Here is a 22,102-nt window from a genome sequence, read left to right on the forward strand (position 1 = left end):
GTGGTCTGAACAAAAGCCTAATCTGTGCAGGTTAATGCTTGTTAACGCTTTGTCTGCTGGAGGGTGGCATGCTAGAAGTGAAGGGCTTAAAGCGTTGTGTAAAATGATGGAACCAGCCTGAAAATAGGTTTGGTTTATTTTTAGTGTTTTTAAGAATGGGTAATGGGAAAGTAATTACCATTCTTCCCTCTAATAATAGTGACTTGTCGGGGCAGAACTACAGTCACTATTGTGGCTTTTCGTTGCCTATGTGGAGTGCATCTTTAATGTAGTCATACATTACAAGAAGGCAGATATAAAAAGAAGTGCACCAAATTAAAAAGTAATTTTTATTCCCCACCCATAATAAACTCTGTTATGGTTAGAAATGTTTTGAAGTTATCGCAGGCTGAGTAGTTATTTGTAACTAGTATTGTTATCATTCCAAATACTACTCTATTTATAATAATACTACTACTATAACTGTAGGAAAATCTCTCTTACCCAGATATGACAGTAAAAAGCACCTTGCTTCAGCCTACACACATGAAACCAGCCCTGCTGGATGGTGGAGGATGTTTGCACTATAAATACTTGCATTTTGTCTCCTTTCTGTCCTTCAGGCATTGCATAATGGTTGCTTCCTAAGGATAACACCCCCACCAGCAGTGCACTGCCTATTTCCATTCTAGACACACAATGCCTCAGAACACACAAAAAAACAGAACTCCCATTCTCCATTTAAACTACTAATTTGCAAGTTTATTAGTAATATTGACACTGCCATTTGTATATTGTAAAGTTTGTGTACCTTTTTCATTAAGTAGAGATCATTAAACAGTTTTCATTAAATTGGGGAACAAAATTCTCTTTTATTTTTAAAGTGCTACAAGCGTTACATTTGTTATTAGACCTAATATTGGCTTCCAACCTTGTGTTAAAATAATCGAACAAGCCCTGAAAAACATAGTGTATACCTGTTGCTACATAGACTAAGCTTAACCAAGCAATATTTTTTTTTTATTCTCTCCTTACGTGCATAACTCTGCACATACATTTTCTGTAGTTTTAGTTATATTTATTGATTGTATGTTGTATTATAAATTAAATGAATATCTGTACAAATACTTTACTGTATTGTGCAGGCCTGAAGGATTTCCCTTTGTTTAAAAATAATAACCCTTTGTTTTGTAAATAATTTCTTGTACCAGTGCATTAAATTGTTCATTTTGAGATAACAGGTGGGAAGTGTCCCCCTTGAATCTGCCTGAAATACCCCTTGGGGTATATGTACCACATGTTGAAAAACCCTCTTCTAGTGCTGACAATGCAGCCAGTCCTCAATAAAGTTCATTACACTTTTATTTATTTTTTTTCTTGGTCTTTTTACTTTTGTGATGTTTTTTTGTTGTTTTTTCTTTGTTTTATTTTTGTTTTTCATATTAAGTGATATTTATTAGTAACATTAACTTGACATTGACTTCAGTGTTGGTGAGCTCTGTGGCTGCAAATTCTTTGCTTCAAATTGTGTAAATTGTATGTCCCCTACATTGCTGTACAGATCTAACTTGGCTCACTCACTAACTTTTTCAGCATTTCGCCTCAGTGCAACTTTTTCAGCTATTTCGCATGGCACGTGTTTCTCTTACAGCCTTTCACTGACACAGCTTAATGAGTTATAACACGTTCTGTGTTGGAGTAAAACAGATTCTCAGAGTTGTGCCATGAAAATCACTTTATTGATTTAAATATTAAATGCCACAGCTTGTATTCTCTGTCCTGCAAGTACCACACCAGTGACCACCTTAAGAGAATTGTGATTACTGAATATATAAGTTCAAGTTAAAGAAATAGGTGACTAAGATAATGTTATTCATTTAATTTATTAAATATAGTCATTTTTTGTTTATCATTAACTTAGTGTGTAAACAATATATTGAAATAGTCAGGAGCAATGAGGGCATTTATCGTTCTAAAATGTTTGGTAATTATTTGCTGGTCCATTAAATAAAAAAAAAGTTTACAGCACTTGTGCATATACAAATATTTGTCCTGAAGTGCACATAATTAAATTGTTTTCACAAAAAATACATTCGATTTTTTTTCCTTTATTACTGTATACTGTATATCATAATTATCTTGTGTTCTATAGATCATTTTGGACTGGTAAATGTGATTTAAGCTTTAGGGCCACAGCCTCTTGCAAGGATTTTTATTAACCGATATTCACCAAAGTGATCAGTTTGGTTATAGCTACATTAGAATTATCAGTATTTATATTCCAAACAAAAAATGTCTTTTTAATTTAAATAATCACAGCAAAAAAAAATATACTAGAACCCTTTCCTGTAATCATTTAAAATAGATTGAAAAGTGATATTGTGATATAGCTTAATTTCAAAATATGTACATGTGCACATTTTATGCCAGTCTTTATAAAGTAAACAAGTTTACCCTTTATCTGAAGGATGCTGTCTAAAAGCATTTTAAATAAAATAAAAAAATTAGAACTTAATAATATTAGTCAGTGTACTATGATTACAATAACTTAGGAGAGCCTATGCCATTGGCCTCTTGATGATTTGTCTCTTTTAGTATTACTGAAAAAGAAATGTGGAATTGCCCAATCCACTCAGACAAAATAAAGTAGATTTTGGGGTCCAGTGTATTAGATCTATGAGTCACCAGGAGTATTAAGGAGCCAGGGAATATGAGTCCATTGACATGCATAGAAATTACATCCAAAAGGTAAGCATAAACTATAATTTAGTTGGGCTCATTGGCTACCTGGCTCCTGGAATTAGTCCAGCCTTAATCCAGTCACACACAATGCAATATGTAATCCTTGATGTGCATAGCGAATAGTAGAAGTAAAAATAATCATGGAAGTCTGTGTGTGGTCACAAATTTTTATTTTAATTGATCACTCTCACATTCCATGATGGTGATCTATATATATATATATGTATATTTATATTTATATATATATATATATATATATATATATATAAATTGACACTGGTTGATTATGGAAATACTATAGTTATGCACAGTAAATTCTCCATGCGTTGCAGGTTGTACAGACTTAACAAGCAGTAAAGAAAATAAAGGATTTGGTAGCCTTCCATTCAATGGGAAACTTTGGCGTTTATTTGCAGGTGATCCGATGACCGACATCTGTTTTACATTTACTAGCATTTCTTGCGACTAAGATATTTTTTCTCTAATTTTGGCCCTGAGTTTTTTACATCTGGACTTAATAAAATTTTCACAACCACATCACTCACTTCTTACCAATGTAGCTCTTTGATTTGAAGCTTCATAATATGACTGCCTTATTTCCTACACTATTTTTGCAGATGTGCAGAAAAATACACTTATTTCTCACTAACTAGTAGAATCACTAATTAGAGTTGTTCACTAATTAATCCACATAGTTTTAAACTTAACCCGTATTCTCTATTAAATTTGAATTTGCAAACAGTAATTTCCACAGCAATAATATATCTGAGACTTATAGTAAGCAAAAAAATAACACGTTTTGAGGGCCACTATTATTTAAACTGCTGACTAAATTTTGCAGTATCTGGCGCTGCAGCTGTTGGTTTTACGGTTGCCCTCCATCTCAACAACTTGTTTTTAATTTTGCTGCGAAACTTCAAGCAAAATTTACTAAGCGGTGGATTTAGTGTAATTTATAGCCCGCTGGAAACTGACATTAATTGATTGTGGTTTCAATGTCGAATTGCTAGCATATTTACTAAAGGTCGGTTTTGATGTCTAAACAAACCCCCATCGATCCCCGGCAGTTTCTAAATAACAACCCGTAATGGTGTGTTCTATTCCACAGCAGTTTCTATTAAAACCACTGTAGAATAGAAGCTAAGCAATAGACAAGCACTGCACAGATCACTATGATCTGTGCAGGTTTGGTTCTGTTGAAAGGATAGAAATAATATAAAAATAAAAAAAAATGTTGAATCCCCCCCAAATTCATAGCCAGCCCTGGACCTCTGAGCCTGGTCTGGTATTAAAAAAAAATAAGGGAAAATATTGTTGATTTCCCCCTTATTTTCCAATAACCAGCACCAGGCTGATCCAGCCAAGGTTATACACCATAGCAGGGAGACACACAGCGTGGTCCCTGCTAGAACAGCTAAAAATAGATGTTTTACCTGTCTATCCACAGGCAATTTGTGTGTATGTTAGGTGTGCAAATATGTATATCGATCAGCCATAACATTAAAACCACTGACAGGGGAAGTGAATAACATTGGTTATTTTGTTTCAGTGGCACCTGTCAAGAGGTGGGATATATTAGCGAGCAAGTGGACACTCTGTTCTTGATGTTGATGTGTTGGAAGCAAGAAAAATGGGCAAGTGTAAGGATCTGAGCGACTTTGACACGGGCTAAATTGTGATGGCTAGACAACTGGGTCAGATCATCTTGATAATGGAAGGTTGTGTGGGCTATTTCCGGTATGCAGTGGTTAGTACCTACTAAAAATGGTCCAAGGAAGGACAACAGGTACATCTGCGACAGGGACATGGGTGCCCAAGGATCATTGAAGCGCGTGGGGAGCAATGTCTAGCCCGTCTGGCCCTATCCCACATATTGTAAAAAGTTAATGCTGGCTATGATAAAGGTGGCAGAATACATAGTGCATCTAGGCTTGCTGCATAGCTGCAGACTCGTCCGAGTGCCCATGCTGACCCCTGCCTATTGCCAAAGCACCTACAGTGGGCACATTAGCATCAGAACTGGACCATGGAGCAATAGAAGAAGGTGGCTAGGTCTGAAGAATCACGTTACCTTTTACATCATGTGGACTGCCAGGTGTATGTGTGTAGTTTACCTTGGGAAGAGAGTACCAGGATGCACTATTGAAGAAGGAAAGCCGATGGAGGCAGTGTGATGTTCTAGGCAATGTTCTGTTGGGACACCCCTGACTCTCCTGCGGACCCAGCAATTTCTGTCCGGTTTTGCTGGAAGAATCGTCAGTTAAGTGGTTAAAGAATGTGCTGCTAACATGGGACCTCATTCAGAGCCGCTCGCAAAAAAGGGCGAGCGGCTCTGAATGAGGGGGGATGCTTTTTTTTTTTCTTTTAAGCCGGCCTCCTGGCCACTCGCTAAGCTGTGTTTGTCCACCCACAGCTTTTGCAAGCTGCCAGGTGATGGTCGCGACCATCGGGCTTGCGACAAGACCCTTGTGGTAGGGTCACGTCTGCCGCAAGCCCTAGTGAGCTTCCGGCTATAATAGAGCCGGAAGCTCACTACTGACATCACTGGTGATGTCAGTAGGGCCGCCCACAAACAGTAGGCGTTCCTTCAGGAACGCCTCCATTTGTCCAGCCACCCCCCCCGCCCCGCCTACAAAATGGGGCGAGCTGTCGATCAACATCGACAGCCGCCCAGTTTGTAGCGAGGCCCGAGCGAGTGAATTTCTAACTCGCTACGGGGCTTGCGCACGCAATGCACAACCATCGACCCGCTTGCGAACGGGTCTAAATGAGGTCCATAATGTAATGTTATTGGTGGATGGTGTGTGTGTGTTTGTGTGTGTGTGTGTGTGTGTGTGTGTATATATATGTATATATATATATATATATATATATATATATATATATATATATATATATATATATATATATATATATATAGAAGGAGAAAGAACTGGCACTCGGAGACAGCAACAAGGAAAAACGATGTATATTCTCTTCTAACGTTTTCGAGGTTACCACCCCGTCGTCAGGACACAATACATATATATATATATTATAAAATGTGTGTGTATATATGTATACTCACTGCTCTTGATCCAAGGCGGTGGTGCTCCACTATAGACACTAGTGTCCCGGACATAAACAAAAGAGTTGTGGGCACTCACCATAAAGTAGAAAAAGCTACTTTATTTAACTTAGACATCACACCAGGTCGACGTTTTGGTCATCCCTGACCTTTTGTCAAGACGAAAGTAACAACTAAACCACCATGGGTCTTCATGGTGGTTTAGTTGTTACTTTTGTCTTGCCAATGGTCTAGGATGACCGAAACGTTGACCTGATGTGATATCTGTGAGTTAAATAAAGTCGCTTTTTCTACTTTATGGTGAGTCCCCTGTTAGTAGGACACAACCATAAAGATATTCAAACACAATACTTAGAGGGCGCTAACAAATGGAATGTTCTGTACAATTTAATACCAATAAAAAATTCACAATGGAGATACCACTGAAAACTTTCAGCTGTCAGATATTAGCATTGAAGATTTCTTCTGATTTGGCCACCAAGGTTCTTATTCAATATGTGAGATGTCCATTAGGTTCTGTGAACATACCCTCTCACCAAAGAAATCACCCAACAATGAAGCCAATGGCCAAATATTAGTACATCAGAATAATTTTATTCTTGATTAAATGTTAAAAATTAGCATAAAAAGCAATTGCTTACATCAAATGTATAAAAAGATGTGCCAATATGAGGGTATAGAGATTATCCCTTTTGATATTTGGATTCCAAGGCTGAACATAAACATGAACGTTATAAGCGGCACCCCGACCCTAAGCATTTTGTTTTTCTCACGGACTTAATCAGGGGTACAAAGCCAGGAAAAATGGTAGCAACACTAATGGATGGTGTAGTCAACCAGAATTGGCTGTGGGCATGGCAAATCCCACAATATCTCGGGGAAGCCAAATATGTTATGATATGGATGAAACCTTCATATATAGGGGTCTCAAGATGTGGTGTTTCACTCTTGGGCCAGACAAATTTAAAATATTTTTTAAACGCGGACCAAGAGCAGCAAAATGTGGCAGCCAGCTACCAGAGCAACGAAACACGTAGGGTCGGGGTGCCGCATAGAACATCCATGTTTATGTTCAGCCTTGGATTCCAAAAATCAAAGGGATAATCTCTATACAGGTTGAGTCTCCCATATCCAAAACGCTTGGGACTGGGGGTATTTTGGATAACGGAATATTCCGTTTTTTGGAATAATTGCATATCATAATGAAATATCTTGAGAATAGGACCCCAATATACACACAGAATACATTTGTGTGTTATATACACCTTATACACACAGCCTGCAGGTCATTTTATACAATATATTCAATAATTTTGTGGTTCAATCAAAGTTTGTGTACAGAAATAAAATTCATTTGTTTCATATACACCTTATACACACAGCCTGAAGGTAATTTTATACAATATTTGTAATAATTTGTGCCTTAGACAAAGTTTGTGTACATTGAACCATCAAAAAGCAAAGGTTTAAAGGTTTCATTATCTCAGTCATGCCAAAATAATTCCGTATTTCGGAATATTCCGTATTCCAGAATATTTGGATATGGGAGACTCAACCTGTACCTTCATATTGGCATTATCAACGGCACATCTTTTTATACATTTGATGTAAGCAATTGCTTTTTATGCAAATTTTTAACATTTAATCAAGAATAAAATTATTCTGATGTACTAATATTTGGCCATTGGCCGCATTGTTGGGTGAACCTAATTGACATCTCACACACTGAATAAGAACCTTGGTGGCCAAATCAGAAGAATTCTTCAATGCTAATACCTGTCAGCTGAAAGTTTTCAGTGGTATCTCCATTGTGAGTTTTGTATTACATTGTACAGAACACTCCATTTGTTAGCGCCCTCTAGGTATTGTGTTTGGATTATATATATATATATATATATATATAGTTATATATAGTTATATATAGTTCCAAGTCTGTCCGGCACTCCAATGGTAGGAAATGCTCCGGTGCCCTCCACGGTCGAGAAACAGGCCGATAAATAAAGATCCATAAACGGAGGCACTCGTGAGACTGAGTAATATAGGGTAAAAACATCCTTTAATCCTACGTTTCGGGAACAACTCCCGTCGTCAGGGACATACAGCAACTGTATTATCTTTAGTCAGCCAATAGTTAAAATGTTTCTAAGTCTAGATTTTTTTTTTTTTATTGTGTTCTATTAATGTAGGTGCGTCCTTTAGCTGGGTGAATTCCATGTATACAGATGCCTTTTATTGCATATAGTGAAGATATGTTCTTGGAATGTACCATATGCAATTGTCATGAGTCGGTTTCTCGGTCCTGCTCCTGCAGGTGCCTAGACTTTGTATGGCTATTGTAGATATGTGACAGTGATCCATTAAATCTACTTATCTTACAATAAACAGTTGAGTTCTTTTCAGTTAGATTGCTTAGTTTAAAGCTTTGATGAGCATTAAGATGATTATCCATTATTTTTACTGGAACATTTATAAAACTATCTGTTATATAATTAATTTAGATGAAATAGTCATCCAGACTAAAAGTTATTAACAGTATACCCCTGCTCCTTCCAATAATATAACACATTGGGTGCATTATCATTCAAGCAATTGTAATATATTTAGAGTTCCTTTTTACCACATGCCAGAATACACTACCTAGGATATTAAACTGTTCATCTGATCAAATAGCCTGTACAGATTAGGGGACGGGAGGTGGTTGTTTTAAGGGGGGTATTTTACTTTTTTGACACGTACATGGGCAATAATCCCCTGAGATGTCTGCCTTCTATCCCTTTGAACAATGTGGTTGAAAGCATGTAACTTTGATACTGCTGTTGCTTTCTGATTTGTGTCCTACGTACAGAGAGTCTACCATAGGCCGGATACACATCAGGCGATATATTGGATTATAGATCATTCAGACGCAAATTGAAACAATATATCGTCCATATCGCTCAGTGTGTACCCTCAATCGCGCATACACGTGCATCATCAGCGACGTCATCCCATCTGATGTGCTGCAAGTCAGATGGGCTGGCCACGCTGCCTACGGCATGCAGATGAATGCGTGATGGAAGGGTGTATCGAATGGTTGTACACCGGGACGACTGGGATACACGTTGTTCTGATGTGTACCCTGCCATAGATTATACACTGCCACTTGTGAGTTATGTTCTACTAATGTCTAACTTTTACAATATTTGTAAAGTCATACAATAAATGTTTAATGTTTACCAACCATACCTACTTATACTCAATATTGCTCTCATCTGTTGCTTTTAATATATTGACGGAAAGTCCACGTGTACCCCACTGTGTATACAACTACTAATCGTGCAGGAGCGATAGATAGATATCAGATAGATAGAGAGAGATATCAGATATATATATATATATATATATATATATATATACAGTATATAGGGCCTATTTGTTGCGCCAGTCAATTCAGCAGCACCTCTTGTGTTTGGCTATATATCTATATAATATACATATCTAGTGTTCACTCTAGGTCCGGCGCCGGACCTAGAGGAAGGGCGCTTCTAAAAAAGGAACATGGTCAATGAAAAGGGGGCGTGTCTTTATGATGCGTCCCCTTTTCTAAACTCTTGGGGGCGTGCCTGGCACTTACGGACTTCCCGGCAAGCCCCCAATCGCTGCATTCACTGTGAATGGATCCAAGGCGCATGCGCCTGGCATCCATTCACTGGTGGTGACCGCTGCACCGCCGTTTTCCCCACCCGCAAGACACTGCAGCCCGTGGGAGGGGACAGAACTCGCAGGCTTTTTCAGCGGGGAGCTGCGCCAGAGGGTAGGGTGCTTTCTGCCCTTTAGAATTAGAGCGCCTGGCCCCACTGAAACAGCCTAGCGGGAGCGCTATATATCTATCCAGGGGTTAAAGTGGACCGTAACGGGGCGGAACTGTGCATTCCGTCACTTCTATTTGGAGATGGAACCTGTTCCACCTCCTCCAGCCCACTTAGCCCCGGCACCACAGGGAAGCTCCATTTGCCGGGTGCCTGCAGAAATTTTGTTACCAGCGGATGCCCGGCTTCCAACCTGCAGCGCCAGCCAACAGGCTGGAGCTCTCTCTTGAGCTCCGGCTTCCAGCTCCCCCTCATGGGCACTATGGGAGAGACGTCATGACGTCTCTCCCATAGTTCAGCGGACCAGCCAGGCGGACCCAGGAGTGGGGCTTAAAGTAAGAGTTGTGTTTTTTGGGGGGTTTTTTGTGTGTGTAAGCCGCTTCATATTGTGGGCATTACTATTGGGGGCACTACTACTGGGGGCATTACTATTGAGGACACTACTACTGGGGCCATTTACTCACGGGCACTAGTACAGGGGGCATTACTATAGGCACTACTACAGGGGGCACTACTATTGGCGATACAGGGGGCATTACTTCTACAGGGTCATTACTACAGGGGGCACTGAATAAGGGACACCACCACTGTGAGCACTGCATAAGGGACACCACCACTGTGGGCACTGCACAGTGGGCACCACCACTACTGGGGGCACTGCATAAGGGACACTACCACTACTGGGGCACTGCATAAGGGGCACTACCACTACTGGGGTCATTACCACAGGTGGCATTACTACTGGGGGGGCTCTAGAGCCGTTATGGTGGATCTATCCTATTAGGAAGAAAACCAGGTAGTGCCAAAGATGGTCAGCAGAAAATGTGAGCTCTGAGACCCTACTAATTTGAATGGTGGGGGTCCCAGGAGAAACCACACTAAAGTAGTGTTATTGGGAAAAGAGAAGTTTACCCCATTTTCATGGAAACTCCTTTAATGGCTGCTGACACAGTTACAGATGTGTCCTCATACATATTGCTGCAGTCATGCCACAGTCTGCACCGCTAAAGAGTATGAATCTGTATGCGAAGTGCTACGATGTATCGGATGCAGCTTTTTTTTCACCCAAGCTCTGTTGTGCTTCATTTTCAGACTCAGTCGCACACAGATATACAAGTGTCTCAGTACAATCTCCTGGTGCGTTTTAATCACTTTGCATTGTGACTAAGATGCATTTTTGGGTAAAAAGAAGCTCAGTGCAAGCAGAGTAACACGGGACCTGGAGGTTCGCTCTCGCCTGTCATTTGCGCTGCATGGCATAATTGAGGCTAGCTGTATGAGGAGACATCTGTATATCTTTATTGAATTTATTGACTCAAAACATTGTACCTTAAATTATTATTATTGTACCAGTTTCAAGCTATTGATGTATTTTGTTTTCAGGTCTATGCACCCTCCCCAAGTTCAGATGACTTCAATAGAGAGTCTCCGAGCTACTCATCCCCCAAACCACCCAGCAGTATGTTTGCTAGCACTTTCTTTCTGCAAGGTTAGTAATAGTACAAGATGTATGTACATAGTCCGATTTCTGCTTGTAGCATAAACATTGAAATTCCGTGACATGTATGTGTGAGTTCCATGGCAATAGTGTTAACATCCCCAGTTGAAATGTGGTATTGACAAATTACGTTGTTCTATTTTACATGTGTAAACGTGTTATTAATATATTTGTTTACTTGTGTGTTATTAAACATTTTCAAAGATGCCATCTACATTGATTACAAAACATTTTTAGCTTTAGAGGCATGCTGACCCCTGCACGGAGGGGAGGCACAGATGAAAAATTTTTATTTGAAATGAGCAAGAAGGTATTGTATGGCTGGTTTTAGACACTTGCCTTTTAATCCAGCATTTTTCCAGCCAGAAAAAAATACACTCTTACTAAAGAGTACTTATTTGTTTGGAAATGCTGTTTCTGTGACACTGCCTGTCATATTTATGGTAAAATCATTCTGTGTTTAGATGGCAGCCATAACTCATCAGAGATATGGAATTCCTCGAATGGAATTGGCCAGCCTGGCTATAGTGGAATGATGGGCAGTTCATCGTCTCACATGTCACAGTCAAATAATTATGGCAGCCTACATGACCGCTTGGTAAGAGATTATTTAACATGTTTCTCCTTTCTGTTTCTGTGTTCGTTATAAACATACTGTAGCAATTATTATTTCATCCTCTCTGTAGACATGAAGAGTGGGAACTAATAACTGTGCCTGGCACCTTGCTACTTATTTTATACTTCACCCGAAACCTTTCTTTTTAATGATATGATTGTCAGTCACTGTGACGGCTTTGACGAGCAGTTTTACTGTACAAATGGAAGTTGACTATATAAACGATGCCTAAGGTTGATTTCAGAACGCCATTTTGAAAACAGCCTATTATGTGTCAGTAAAAACAGCATAGTTCTGTTGTGAAATCCTATCTTGAAGTCTGTAGGATCTGTTTGTTTTTTTGCTGACATGCCAGTTGGTTTCAGAGCTTGGAACTCTCACATTCTACATGTAGCATAGAAGATTTAAAAATAATTAAGCAGCTGACATTCAGGTCTGCTGAAATAAATATAAAACTTGGGCTTGTCACACACAAGCTGTAAGGTGCTTTTAAAGGTTCAAAGCAGAGTTTTTTTGATAGCTGATAAACACTTAAACCTCTACACGTATTCTAGAGCTTGGACCCATTGGCTAACGCCATCTGAAGATGGCTTTAGCCATTGTAGCCTTTAGGCTACCATGCGCAGTCTGATGACCACGCTTTCACAGTAGGCTGCCGGGGGGTGCTGCGGCATAAAGTGAGGACCTTGGATGGAGATAAAGTGAACAGAGATAAGGTACCAGCCAATCAGCTCCTCACTGCCATGTCACAGGCTGTGTTTGATAAATGACAGTTATGAGCTGGTTGGCTGGTACTTTAGCTCTGTTCACTTTAGCTCCATCCAAGGTTTAGTAAATAGACCCCTTTACCACTTTGCTTTACACATCATAGGGACAAGCTCGTGCTATAGCCCATGAGAAATGCTAATTCTCTAAGCTCGATAAATAATAAATGGGCCCCTGAGTCAGTTGGATTTTAGTTTGCAAACTTCATGAATCATGTTTATGCATATTACACAGTCATTGAGGATAATGGATTAATATGTGATAGTTGCCAATTCAATTTGAACACCGTTTTTCTCTTCAGAACTACCCACCACATCCAGTTTCACCAACAGACATAAATGCCAGTCTTCCTCCAATGTCCAGCTTCCATCGAGGTGGCACTACCAGTTCCTCCTTTGTGGCATCTTCTCACACTCCACCCATCAATGGATCAGACAATCTCTTGGGTAAGCTTTTATTCTTTTAGATATGCTCTTTGTGTGATCAAATGAGCCCCATCTGTCTGCGAATTAGATTTCTGAGGAAATTTAAGCCATACGCAATTTCCACAATTGTTGACTTTGTTCTTGGTTTTAAAATGTTTGTTGTAAGCAGCTATTACAAAGCAATGCATTGGTGTACATATTATTTACTGCATCCTAGGCTTGTATATTTTAGCAATGGCGTTTCTATTTTCTGCTGTTTATAGGTACAGCAAGCAGAGTTAATGCAGCTGGTAGCTCACAGACTGGAGATGCACTTGGAAAAGCTCTGGCCTCTGTAAGTATCTGTGTATGTGAAGAGTGGTTGTAAATGGAATTAAAATGAAGTTTAACTGGTTTTTTTATTATGAGAAATCATAATCTGTAGGGTGGGATGTTTTGTATACATACCACATACATACCCAGTAGCACAAACTATTTAAAGATACATTTTTTGCATCACAATGCAGACTTTGAGAAGAATCTGTGCAATGCTGATGTATTTTCTCAGTTTATTAAATGATGCATGACCTTCCACAGGAAACAGCTGTCTGTCCTGAATATCACTTTTCACTTTGGAATGCAGGCAGGGAGTTGTTAAATACTAGGCTCACATCAATACTGGATGTATTCATAACTAATGTGTATATGATACAAAAGAGAGCGCTTTCAAAAATGTTCAAAAATACAATCGGAGATATATAGATAGAGATCTAGAAAATATATATATATATATATATATATATATATATATATATATATATATATATTACTATATCTTTTTTTTTTCACTGTTCTCATCAAAAATAATAATCTTAAAGCTTTAACAGTTTGAATGTAAAAAAGGAAACAGTCAATGTAGAATACATTTGCACAAATAAAGTTTAGTTTAGCAGCTAGTCTTTGTATATATAATTATGTTTTTCTTTCTTCACTAAGGATGTTATCAGCTCACAGTTCCTGTGTTGGTACCATATTTCTAATTTAGATAGTTGATCTAGCGGTAGCCAACACAACACTCTTTATCTAATTTGCTTTTGAGTGTAAATGTAAATGGTTGTGCGCATCTTGTAATTAATGAGGCAATGCTTGCATGCACCCTGCTCCATCTCCCATTTGTGACATATTTAGAACCAATCCCAAATTCTGTATAATAAAGCCAAGGCATAGATGTGTAATCTGTGTGCTGGGTGGGCTCTGGTTGTCATGGCAACTTGGGTCTGTCCTCCTGTGTTGGTGCTTGGCGGGGAGCAGTCAGGTCATTCCATAAATCACTGCTGTCATATCCAATGGAGATATATTCCATCTGCTCTATGAATACATGCCATAGTCTGCACACTTCAAATCCTGTGCTTCATTTCATGCCTATATTCCTCCCAATAGTTTAACATCTTTACTTTAGTTTTTTTTTTTTTTTTTTTTTACATAATAGTAGACACTACAATGTACTGTGTGCTGGTTAATAAGAATAGTGGTACTGATTGGGTCATCTGCTAATGAAATGCTTATAAAAGTTATCCTCCCACGTTCCTGTGTCAAAATCATCGTTTTAAAATAAATAAAAAATACTAAATTAATCTTTTTCATCCAAAGCCCATTACATGCAATGCTTGCTTTTTGCCGTTGAACATAAATTTTCTGAAGGTCTTTTGTTTGTAAAAGATCAGAAGATGAAGCATTTGTTCTTCAGTTAAGGTATTAAAGAACATACAGAATACTATGTGATTAAACATGTAAGGCCAGATAATACATTTGCAAAGGTTCTTTTATTTTAGGTTTAAGCCTGGATAATTGTGGTCTTAATCTCAGGGTAGCCAAGAAAGAGAATTGTACATGAAAGTATTTACACAAAGTTCCCAAAGCCCTGTGGATTATGCATTAGTTTGGATAATGAACTAGTGTAGATAGAAAGGAAAGAAAATCTGGGTATTTGTGCCATTTCTAATGTGTTTCCCTGAACGGTTGCCAAATAATAACCCTTTAAGATTGTGCCCATGGAGGGTTATATGAAGGAAAGTAACATCTGGTTTATTTCATTGCCTAATGCCAAATCAAAACATCCAGGCTTTAATTTTCAGGAGATCAAATAGGCTTGCTATTTAACTATGATTATATCAAACGTCTCTGCGATAAGTTACGTTTTGAGCTTGGTAAAACGCATTGTTCTCTCTCGGTAGTTAAGTGGCCAGTGGTTTTTAGCACAAAGGAAGTAGGAATTTGGGGAAGTTGACTTGAAAATGCAATTCATGAATGAAGTTTCTTTGTAGCTTTGAGACTCTATTAGATTACCATAACAAAGGGTAACTGAAATGTACACTGCAGTGTTTAAAAAATTGGACTAACAGCTCCATGGTCTGGCTCTGTGGGCTTCCCATTGTGTAGCCTTTGTCTCCGTCTCTTTTCATTAGGTTTGGGCATATTGGCACCCCACTGACAGGAATGGACCATGACTGATAGGAGGGAGGGGGCTTGTTTGTTGCTAGAGAATAAGTCATGTTACCATTTAGACCTAGCAGAAGGTGTGAGGATTATTCATATTGGTCATTTAAAGCTGAACAGGACATGGGCTGAATACAGAATGACTTGTCTCTTTACAGATTTTGTCCATGTTTGTTGTAACATTAGTAAAGGCTTCTAGAAGACACTGATTGTAAGCATATAGTTGGTAGGACAACAAAGTATAAAAATACACTCCTGTAAATGGCATTAGTTGTGACTTTTTGCATTGTAAGTTTTTTCAAATAAAGTACAACAGAGCTGTATTTCTCAAAACTGTGTGCTTGATTTGTATACTGTAGTGATAATGTTTACAGGTAACAAAGTTCTCTTGTCAAGAGTTTTAATCTGTCTTTTGGGAGGAGGAAATGTTACTGTGCATTTCACATATGGGTAGTGTGGCCAGGCCTCTGTCTGACTGCCAGACTGGGGATGGAAGTAGTTGGTTAAATAACACTAATACTATAATTACAGCACCGCTCAAGATACCTGAAAATCCTTAGTCATAATATGTGAAGGTCTCATGAAGTTGGATTATAAAACGATTTTATTCTACCCCAGTAGAACTTTAGACTAGAAGTATTTAAATTATAACATGTATATGAAATTACGTTTGATTTGTAAATTATTATACATGTGTCCTAATTTTCTGGCACTGTGGAAAATGTCAGTTTTGCAAATCCTGCTGTTGAAGCAGTTTTTTTCCATACATTGCAGAGCCTTCAGGGTTATCACATGCCTTTTTCAGGTGAATTAACGTGGTGAGGTAGCGGAATTTTCATTTTAAAAATAGAAACTTGTAACTTTCAGTATAGTATTCCACCTTTTATCTGTATGTTATCTATATAAACCAGTGATACTTTTTATCTCTCTGGCGGTGTCCTAAATGACAACTGGAGCTTTCATTTTCTGATTTGGTTAAATAAATATCCACTACCATATTAGAAACTATTTGTGCAATATATTTTAATGTCTTGCCGCAACCAATGCTTTTCTGTTGGTTTCTTTCAGATTTATTCTCCGGACCACACCAGCAGTAGTTTTCCATCAAATCCTTCAACCCCTGTTGGGTCTCCATCTCCACTGCCAGGTACAAAATATTATCAGTAATGGTGCATGTGACTTCTGGTGCTATTGTTATTATTTGTCAGTAAATGTTGAATGTTCTTGTCCATTCATCTTTTGCTGAACTGGTTTAGTTTTCCTTTGTTACCATTTTTTCTATTTGTTCTCAATGTGATTCCAACATGTGCCTCTAGCGTGATGCGTCTGCTCGCTATGTTTCTTCCGCGGTGCCATCTTCTTGGTGAGAAATTGGGAAAGATGGCGCATGCGCAGAAGAAAGTACGGATCAGAGTCTTTGCTAGCTCCTGTGCATTGCCATTTTTCTGAATACATCAGTAATAAGATAGCTCAGAGCGAGAACCATAGAGAGCTGGTGCTCCGCACAGTGGTCTCGGTCCTGGATGCAGGGTTTGCAGTGTGGACCAATGGACCCCCCTGTGCACTGTACACATGATAGATAGGGAATCGGTATGACATACCGCCAGATGCGAGCCCAGCGGTTGTAATACAGACGCCGGAAGACAGAAGAGCGAAGATCCCGACAAGGTAAGTAAATCCCTAACCTTCTCCTCTGCTAAACGTCCCTTAGGGGTGCCTAACCCTAACCTTCCCCCCTAGTGCCTAACCATAACCTCCCCCCAGGGGTGCCTACACCTAACCTCTCCTCCTCGCACCCTAAACCTAACCCTCCCGGCGGGTTCCTGACCCTAACCTTCCCCTAGCCTAACCCTAACCCTCCCGGGGGGTGCCTAACCCTGAGTCCCTCCGAGAGCCCCTTAACCTAACCCCCTCTCTACCTACAAGCCCCCCCCGGCTGTCCGCTCCCGACGCCCAGCTTACCTTCATTCGTTATGCCGGGCGTCGGGATTTCGGCGGGTGGATAATGATAGGCGGAGGGATTTCGACACCTATCATTAGTCCTATGCCGGGATTTGACAGTCGGGAAACTGGCGGCCGGCATTTTGACCGCCATCTTCCTGACTGCATACTACTCTACTGGTTCATTGATACTTAAAGGGCGCACGCGTGTTCTGATTCCATTTTCCTGAGTGGTTGTAGACCATATAAGAAAAATGTCACATGCCCATAAGGCAGACATTTCCGTTTTTTATACAAATATATATATATATATATATAGTGTGTGTGTAAAAAGACGACATTTGTGCGAAGTTTGCATTTGATCTCTGGATGATTCGAACATAGAGTAACTGGATGCTGAGTTAATCACCCCATTGAGTCCAAATGAAAATGTTAAACTCTTTACCAGGAGGTCATTGAGCAAATCTTTTTGACTAACATTTCATGTCTAACCACTTAGATGATGATAAAAGGAAAAAGTAAAACAAGTTTTCCCTTGTGCAGGGTTCCATATTATCTTAAAAATGTAACCTTCATATTCCAGTGGCTTTTCTTTCTTTGTAGTTTCTCTATATTCAGCACTCTCATTTTCTGCATGTAAGATAGCCTTTGTACTGATTTATACACTGAAAATAAAAATCATATGTGTGTTTGTATGTGTGTGTGTGTGTGTGTGTATATGTATATGTATATATATAATATATACACACACACACACACACACACACACACACACACACACACACACACACACACACACACACACACAGTCAGGTGCATAAATATTGGGACATTGACAGAATTTTCATATTGTGGCCTCTATTCACCACCACAATGGCTTTGAAATGAAACAAACTAGATGTGCTTTAACTGCAGACTTTCCGATTTAATTTGAGGGTAATTACATCCAAATCTGGTGAACGGTGTAGGAATTACAACGGTTTCTATATGTGCCTCCCACTTTTTAAGGGGCCAAAAGTAATGGGACAAACTAAACAATCCTAAATCTATCTTTCACTTTTTAATACTTTGTTGCAAATTCTTTGCAGGCAATTACAGCCTGAAGTCTGGAACGCATAGACATCACCAGACGCTGGGTTTCATCCCTGGTGATGCTCTGCCAGGCCTCTACTGCAAATGTCTTCAGTTCCTGCTTGTTCTTGGGGCATTTTTCCTTCAGTTTTGTCTTCATCAAGTGAAATGCATGCTCAATCAGATTCAGGTCAGGGGATTGACTTGGCCATTGCATAACATTCCACTTTTTAGCCTTAAAAAACTCTTTGGTTGCTTTAGCAGTATGTTTCAGGTCATTGTCCATCTGCACTGTGAAGCACCATCCAATGAGTTCTGAAGCATTTGACTGAATATAAGCATATAATATTGCCCGAAACACTTCAGAATTCATTCTACTGCTTTTGTCAGCAGTCACATCATCAATAAATGCAAGGGAACCAATTCCATTGGCAGCCATACATGCCCACGCCATGACACTACCACCACCATGCTTCACTGATGAGGTGGTATGTTTTGGATCATGAGCAGTTCCTTTCCTTCTCCATGCTCTTCTCTTCCCATCACTCTGGTACAAGTTGATCTTTGTCTCATCTGTCCATAGGATGTTGTTCCAGAACTGTAATGGCTTTTTTAGATGTTGTTTGGCAAACTCTAATCTGGTCTTCCTGTTTTTGAGGCTCACCAATGGTTTACATCTTGTGGTGAACCCTCTATATTAACTCTTCTGAAGTCTTCTCTTGATTGTTGATTTTGACACATATATACCTACCTCCTGGCCAACTGATGTGAAGGGGTTTTTCTTCACCAGGAAAATAATTCTTCTGTCATCCACCACAGTTGTTTTCCGTGGTCTTACGGGTCTTTTGGTGTTGCTGAGCTCTCTGGTGCGTTCTTTCTTTTTAAGAATGTTCCAAACAGTTGATTTGGCCACACCTAATGTTTTTGCTATCTCTCTGATGGGTTTGTTGTGATTTTTCATCCTAATGATGGCTTGCTTCACTGATAGTGATAGCTCTTTGGATCTCATATTAAGAGTCGACAGCAACTGATTCCAAATGCAAATGTCACACCTAGAATCAACTCCAGACCTTTTACCTGCTTAATTGATAATGAAATAACGAGGGAATAGCCCACACCTGTCCATGAAATAGCTTTTGAGTTGATAGTCCCATTACTTTTGGCCCCTTAAAAAGTGGGAGGCACATATAGAAACCGTTGTAATTCCTACACCGTTCACATGATTTGGATGTAATTACCCTCAAATTAAATCTGAAAGTCTGCAGTTAAAGCACATCTTGCTTGTTTCATTTCAAAGCCATTGTGGTGGTGAATAGAGGCCAAAATATGAAAATTCTGTCAATGTCCCAATATTTATGCACCTGACTGTGTGTGTGTGTGTATGTATATATGTGTATATATATATATATATATATATATATATATATAATTGGCGCAAACAAGCTAAAAAAAAATTTGTGCACAGAAAGAGACAATAATAAAACAGTGTGCAGTGTTTGTTCCAAAAAAAAATGTGAATGCGCTGCTATATACTTCCAAATAATGATATAATCAAAAGACTATCAGTAAATAATAAAACAAAAGTGAAGAATAGTGCCTTCAGTGCAAGTGTCCAATATCCAGATAGAACCTTGGTTCTTAACCAGTTTGGGTAATCATAAGTTCCACTTTAGTCCTTTAAATTCCAGTGCTCCTTACAGATGTTTTCAGGGAATCTTCACGGCAAACTCAACTTTAAGTATTTAGTCTCTCATAAATACATTCCAGGGTATCTGCAACTGATCTGTCAATGGGTAGGGGCTCGCATATAGACAAAATATAAGAAAAAAGAGCCTACAATCGTGTGCTATATTTAAAACACGCATCTAGTTTAATAAATAACAACAAAGATTCGTACAATAGGAAAATGGATAATCAGCTTATCTGTTATGTAGTTTAGAGGTATGCTGCAGAAGGTATATCCTGTGTGTGTATGTATGTATGTGCAGTGTGTGTGTATATATATATATATATATATATATATATAATTTATTCTACAAGGTCAGTCCCATTTGTCCCATCTCTAACATGCATGCGCAGTGAGAGCTGAGGCTCATGCTGCCTGTCTAACTGCTTCACCTGCTATGGAAACGTCATTGTCCAAATGCCAGAGAAGGGAACCAGCCATGCCACCTGAGCGGGGTAATTATGGGATCAGGGACGGTACAGAGCGACGGGTGTGCGGAGATGACGAAAGATCGGGTGGCAGAGCAGAAGAAAGGGAGACAGGGCTAGACAGAGCAGGGAGCAGAGGGATGACTGAGGTGACCCGGGTCCTTTTACTAGTGTGTGTTAATGGATTTGTGTGTGTGTATGTATGTATATCCACGTGTCCACATACATCTTACCTCCGTGTGCTAAAAGTGGCATTAAACATAACTCTGTAGCGCCGAGCACCTTTTCATACTTTTTTTAATTAGCAAAAGCTCCTTGTACATCCTATTCGCATCACTGTGCGAATAAGACACATTTCAAGGTAAAAAAACAATCTCAGGGGTGCACTCTTCCAAATATATCCTTTAATGCATCTTAATAGTATGCAAACAGCATCAACATTTTAATAGTATGCAGACATGGGGACCTCCAAACATCCTTTTTGGGTAGCTAGCCCAGCATAGTTCAATTGAAGACGTGAGTGTGGACCCTTGTGGATATAGAGATATATAATATATATGTATATATAATATATCTACATATATACCTATCCATCAGGCATAACATTTAAACCATTGACAGGTGATTATCTTGTTACAATGGGCCCTTGTCAAGGGTTGTGATATATTAGGCAGCAATTGAACAGTCAGCTCTTGAAGTTGATGTGTTGGAGGCAGGAAAAATGGGCAGGCGGAAGGATCTGAGCAACGCTGACAAGGGCCAAATTGTGATGGCTACATGGCTGGGTTAGAGCATCTCCAAAACTACAGCTTTTGCATAGTGTTCACAGCATTCAGTAGTTTGTACCTACCAAAAGTGGTCCAGGGAAGGACAATCTGTGAACTGGCGACAGGATCATGGGAACCCAAGGCTCACTGATGCACCTGGGGAGCGAAGGCCAGCACGTCTGGTACGTTTCCACAAGAGAGCTACTGTAGCACAAATTGCTGAAAAAGTTAATGCTGGCTATGATAGAAAGGTGGCAGAATACACAGTGAATCGAAGCTTGCTACATATCTGCAGACTTGTCAGAGTGCCCATGCTGATCCCTGCCCATTGCCAAAAGTGCCTACAATGCTTCGTATCAGAACTGGACAGAAAGAATAGAAATAGTGTAAAAACTAAAACTGTAGCACAAATTGCTGAATAAGTTAATGCTGGCTATGATAGAAAGTGGCAGAATACATAGTGCATCTAGGCTTGCTGCATAGCTGCAGACTCGTCCGAGTGCCCATGCTGACCCCTGCCTATTGCCAAAGCACCTACAATGGGCACATTAGCATCGGAACTGGACCATGGAGCAATAGAAGAAGGTGGCTGGGTCTGAAGAATCACTATTCTTTTTACATCATGTGGACGGCCGGGTGCCTGTTTGTGCTTTAACCTGTGAAGTGACGGCACCAGGATGTACTATGGGAAGAAGGCAAGCCGGTGGAGGCAGTGTGATGTTCTGAGTAATGTTCTGCTGGGAAACCTTTTGCA

General features: G+C 39.4%; 1 protein-coding gene across 12 annotated transcripts in view; it reads left to right on the forward strand.

The window, feature by feature from the left end:
- TCF12 (transcription factor 12) overlaps nucleotides 1–22,102 on the forward strand; it is a 292,270-nt gene that overhangs the window by 236,684 nt on the left and 33,484 nt on the right. For all 12 annotated transcript variants that reach the window (XM_088445100.1, XM_088445153.1, XM_088445177.1 and 9 more), the window contains 5 exons: nucleotides 11,020–11,125; nucleotides 11,599–11,732; nucleotides 12,817–12,961; nucleotides 13,204–13,274; nucleotides 16,484–16,562. In XM_088445100.1, the coding sequence (XP_088301226.1) occupies nucleotides 11,020–11,125; nucleotides 11,599–11,732; nucleotides 12,817–12,961; nucleotides 13,204–13,274; nucleotides 16,484–16,562 (535 nt within the window). The remainder of the gene's footprint in view (nucleotides 1–11,019; nucleotides 11,126–11,598; nucleotides 11,733–12,816; nucleotides 12,962–13,203; nucleotides 13,275–16,483; nucleotides 16,563–22,102) is intronic.

Source organism: Taudactylus pleione, unplaced genomic scaffold (assembly GCF_031769625.1).
Source record: "Taudactylus pleione unplaced genomic scaffold, aTauple2 ptg000019l, whole genome shotgun sequence".
Lineage (NCBI taxonomy): Eukaryota > Metazoa > Chordata > Amphibia > Anura > Myobatrachidae > Taudactylus > Taudactylus pleione.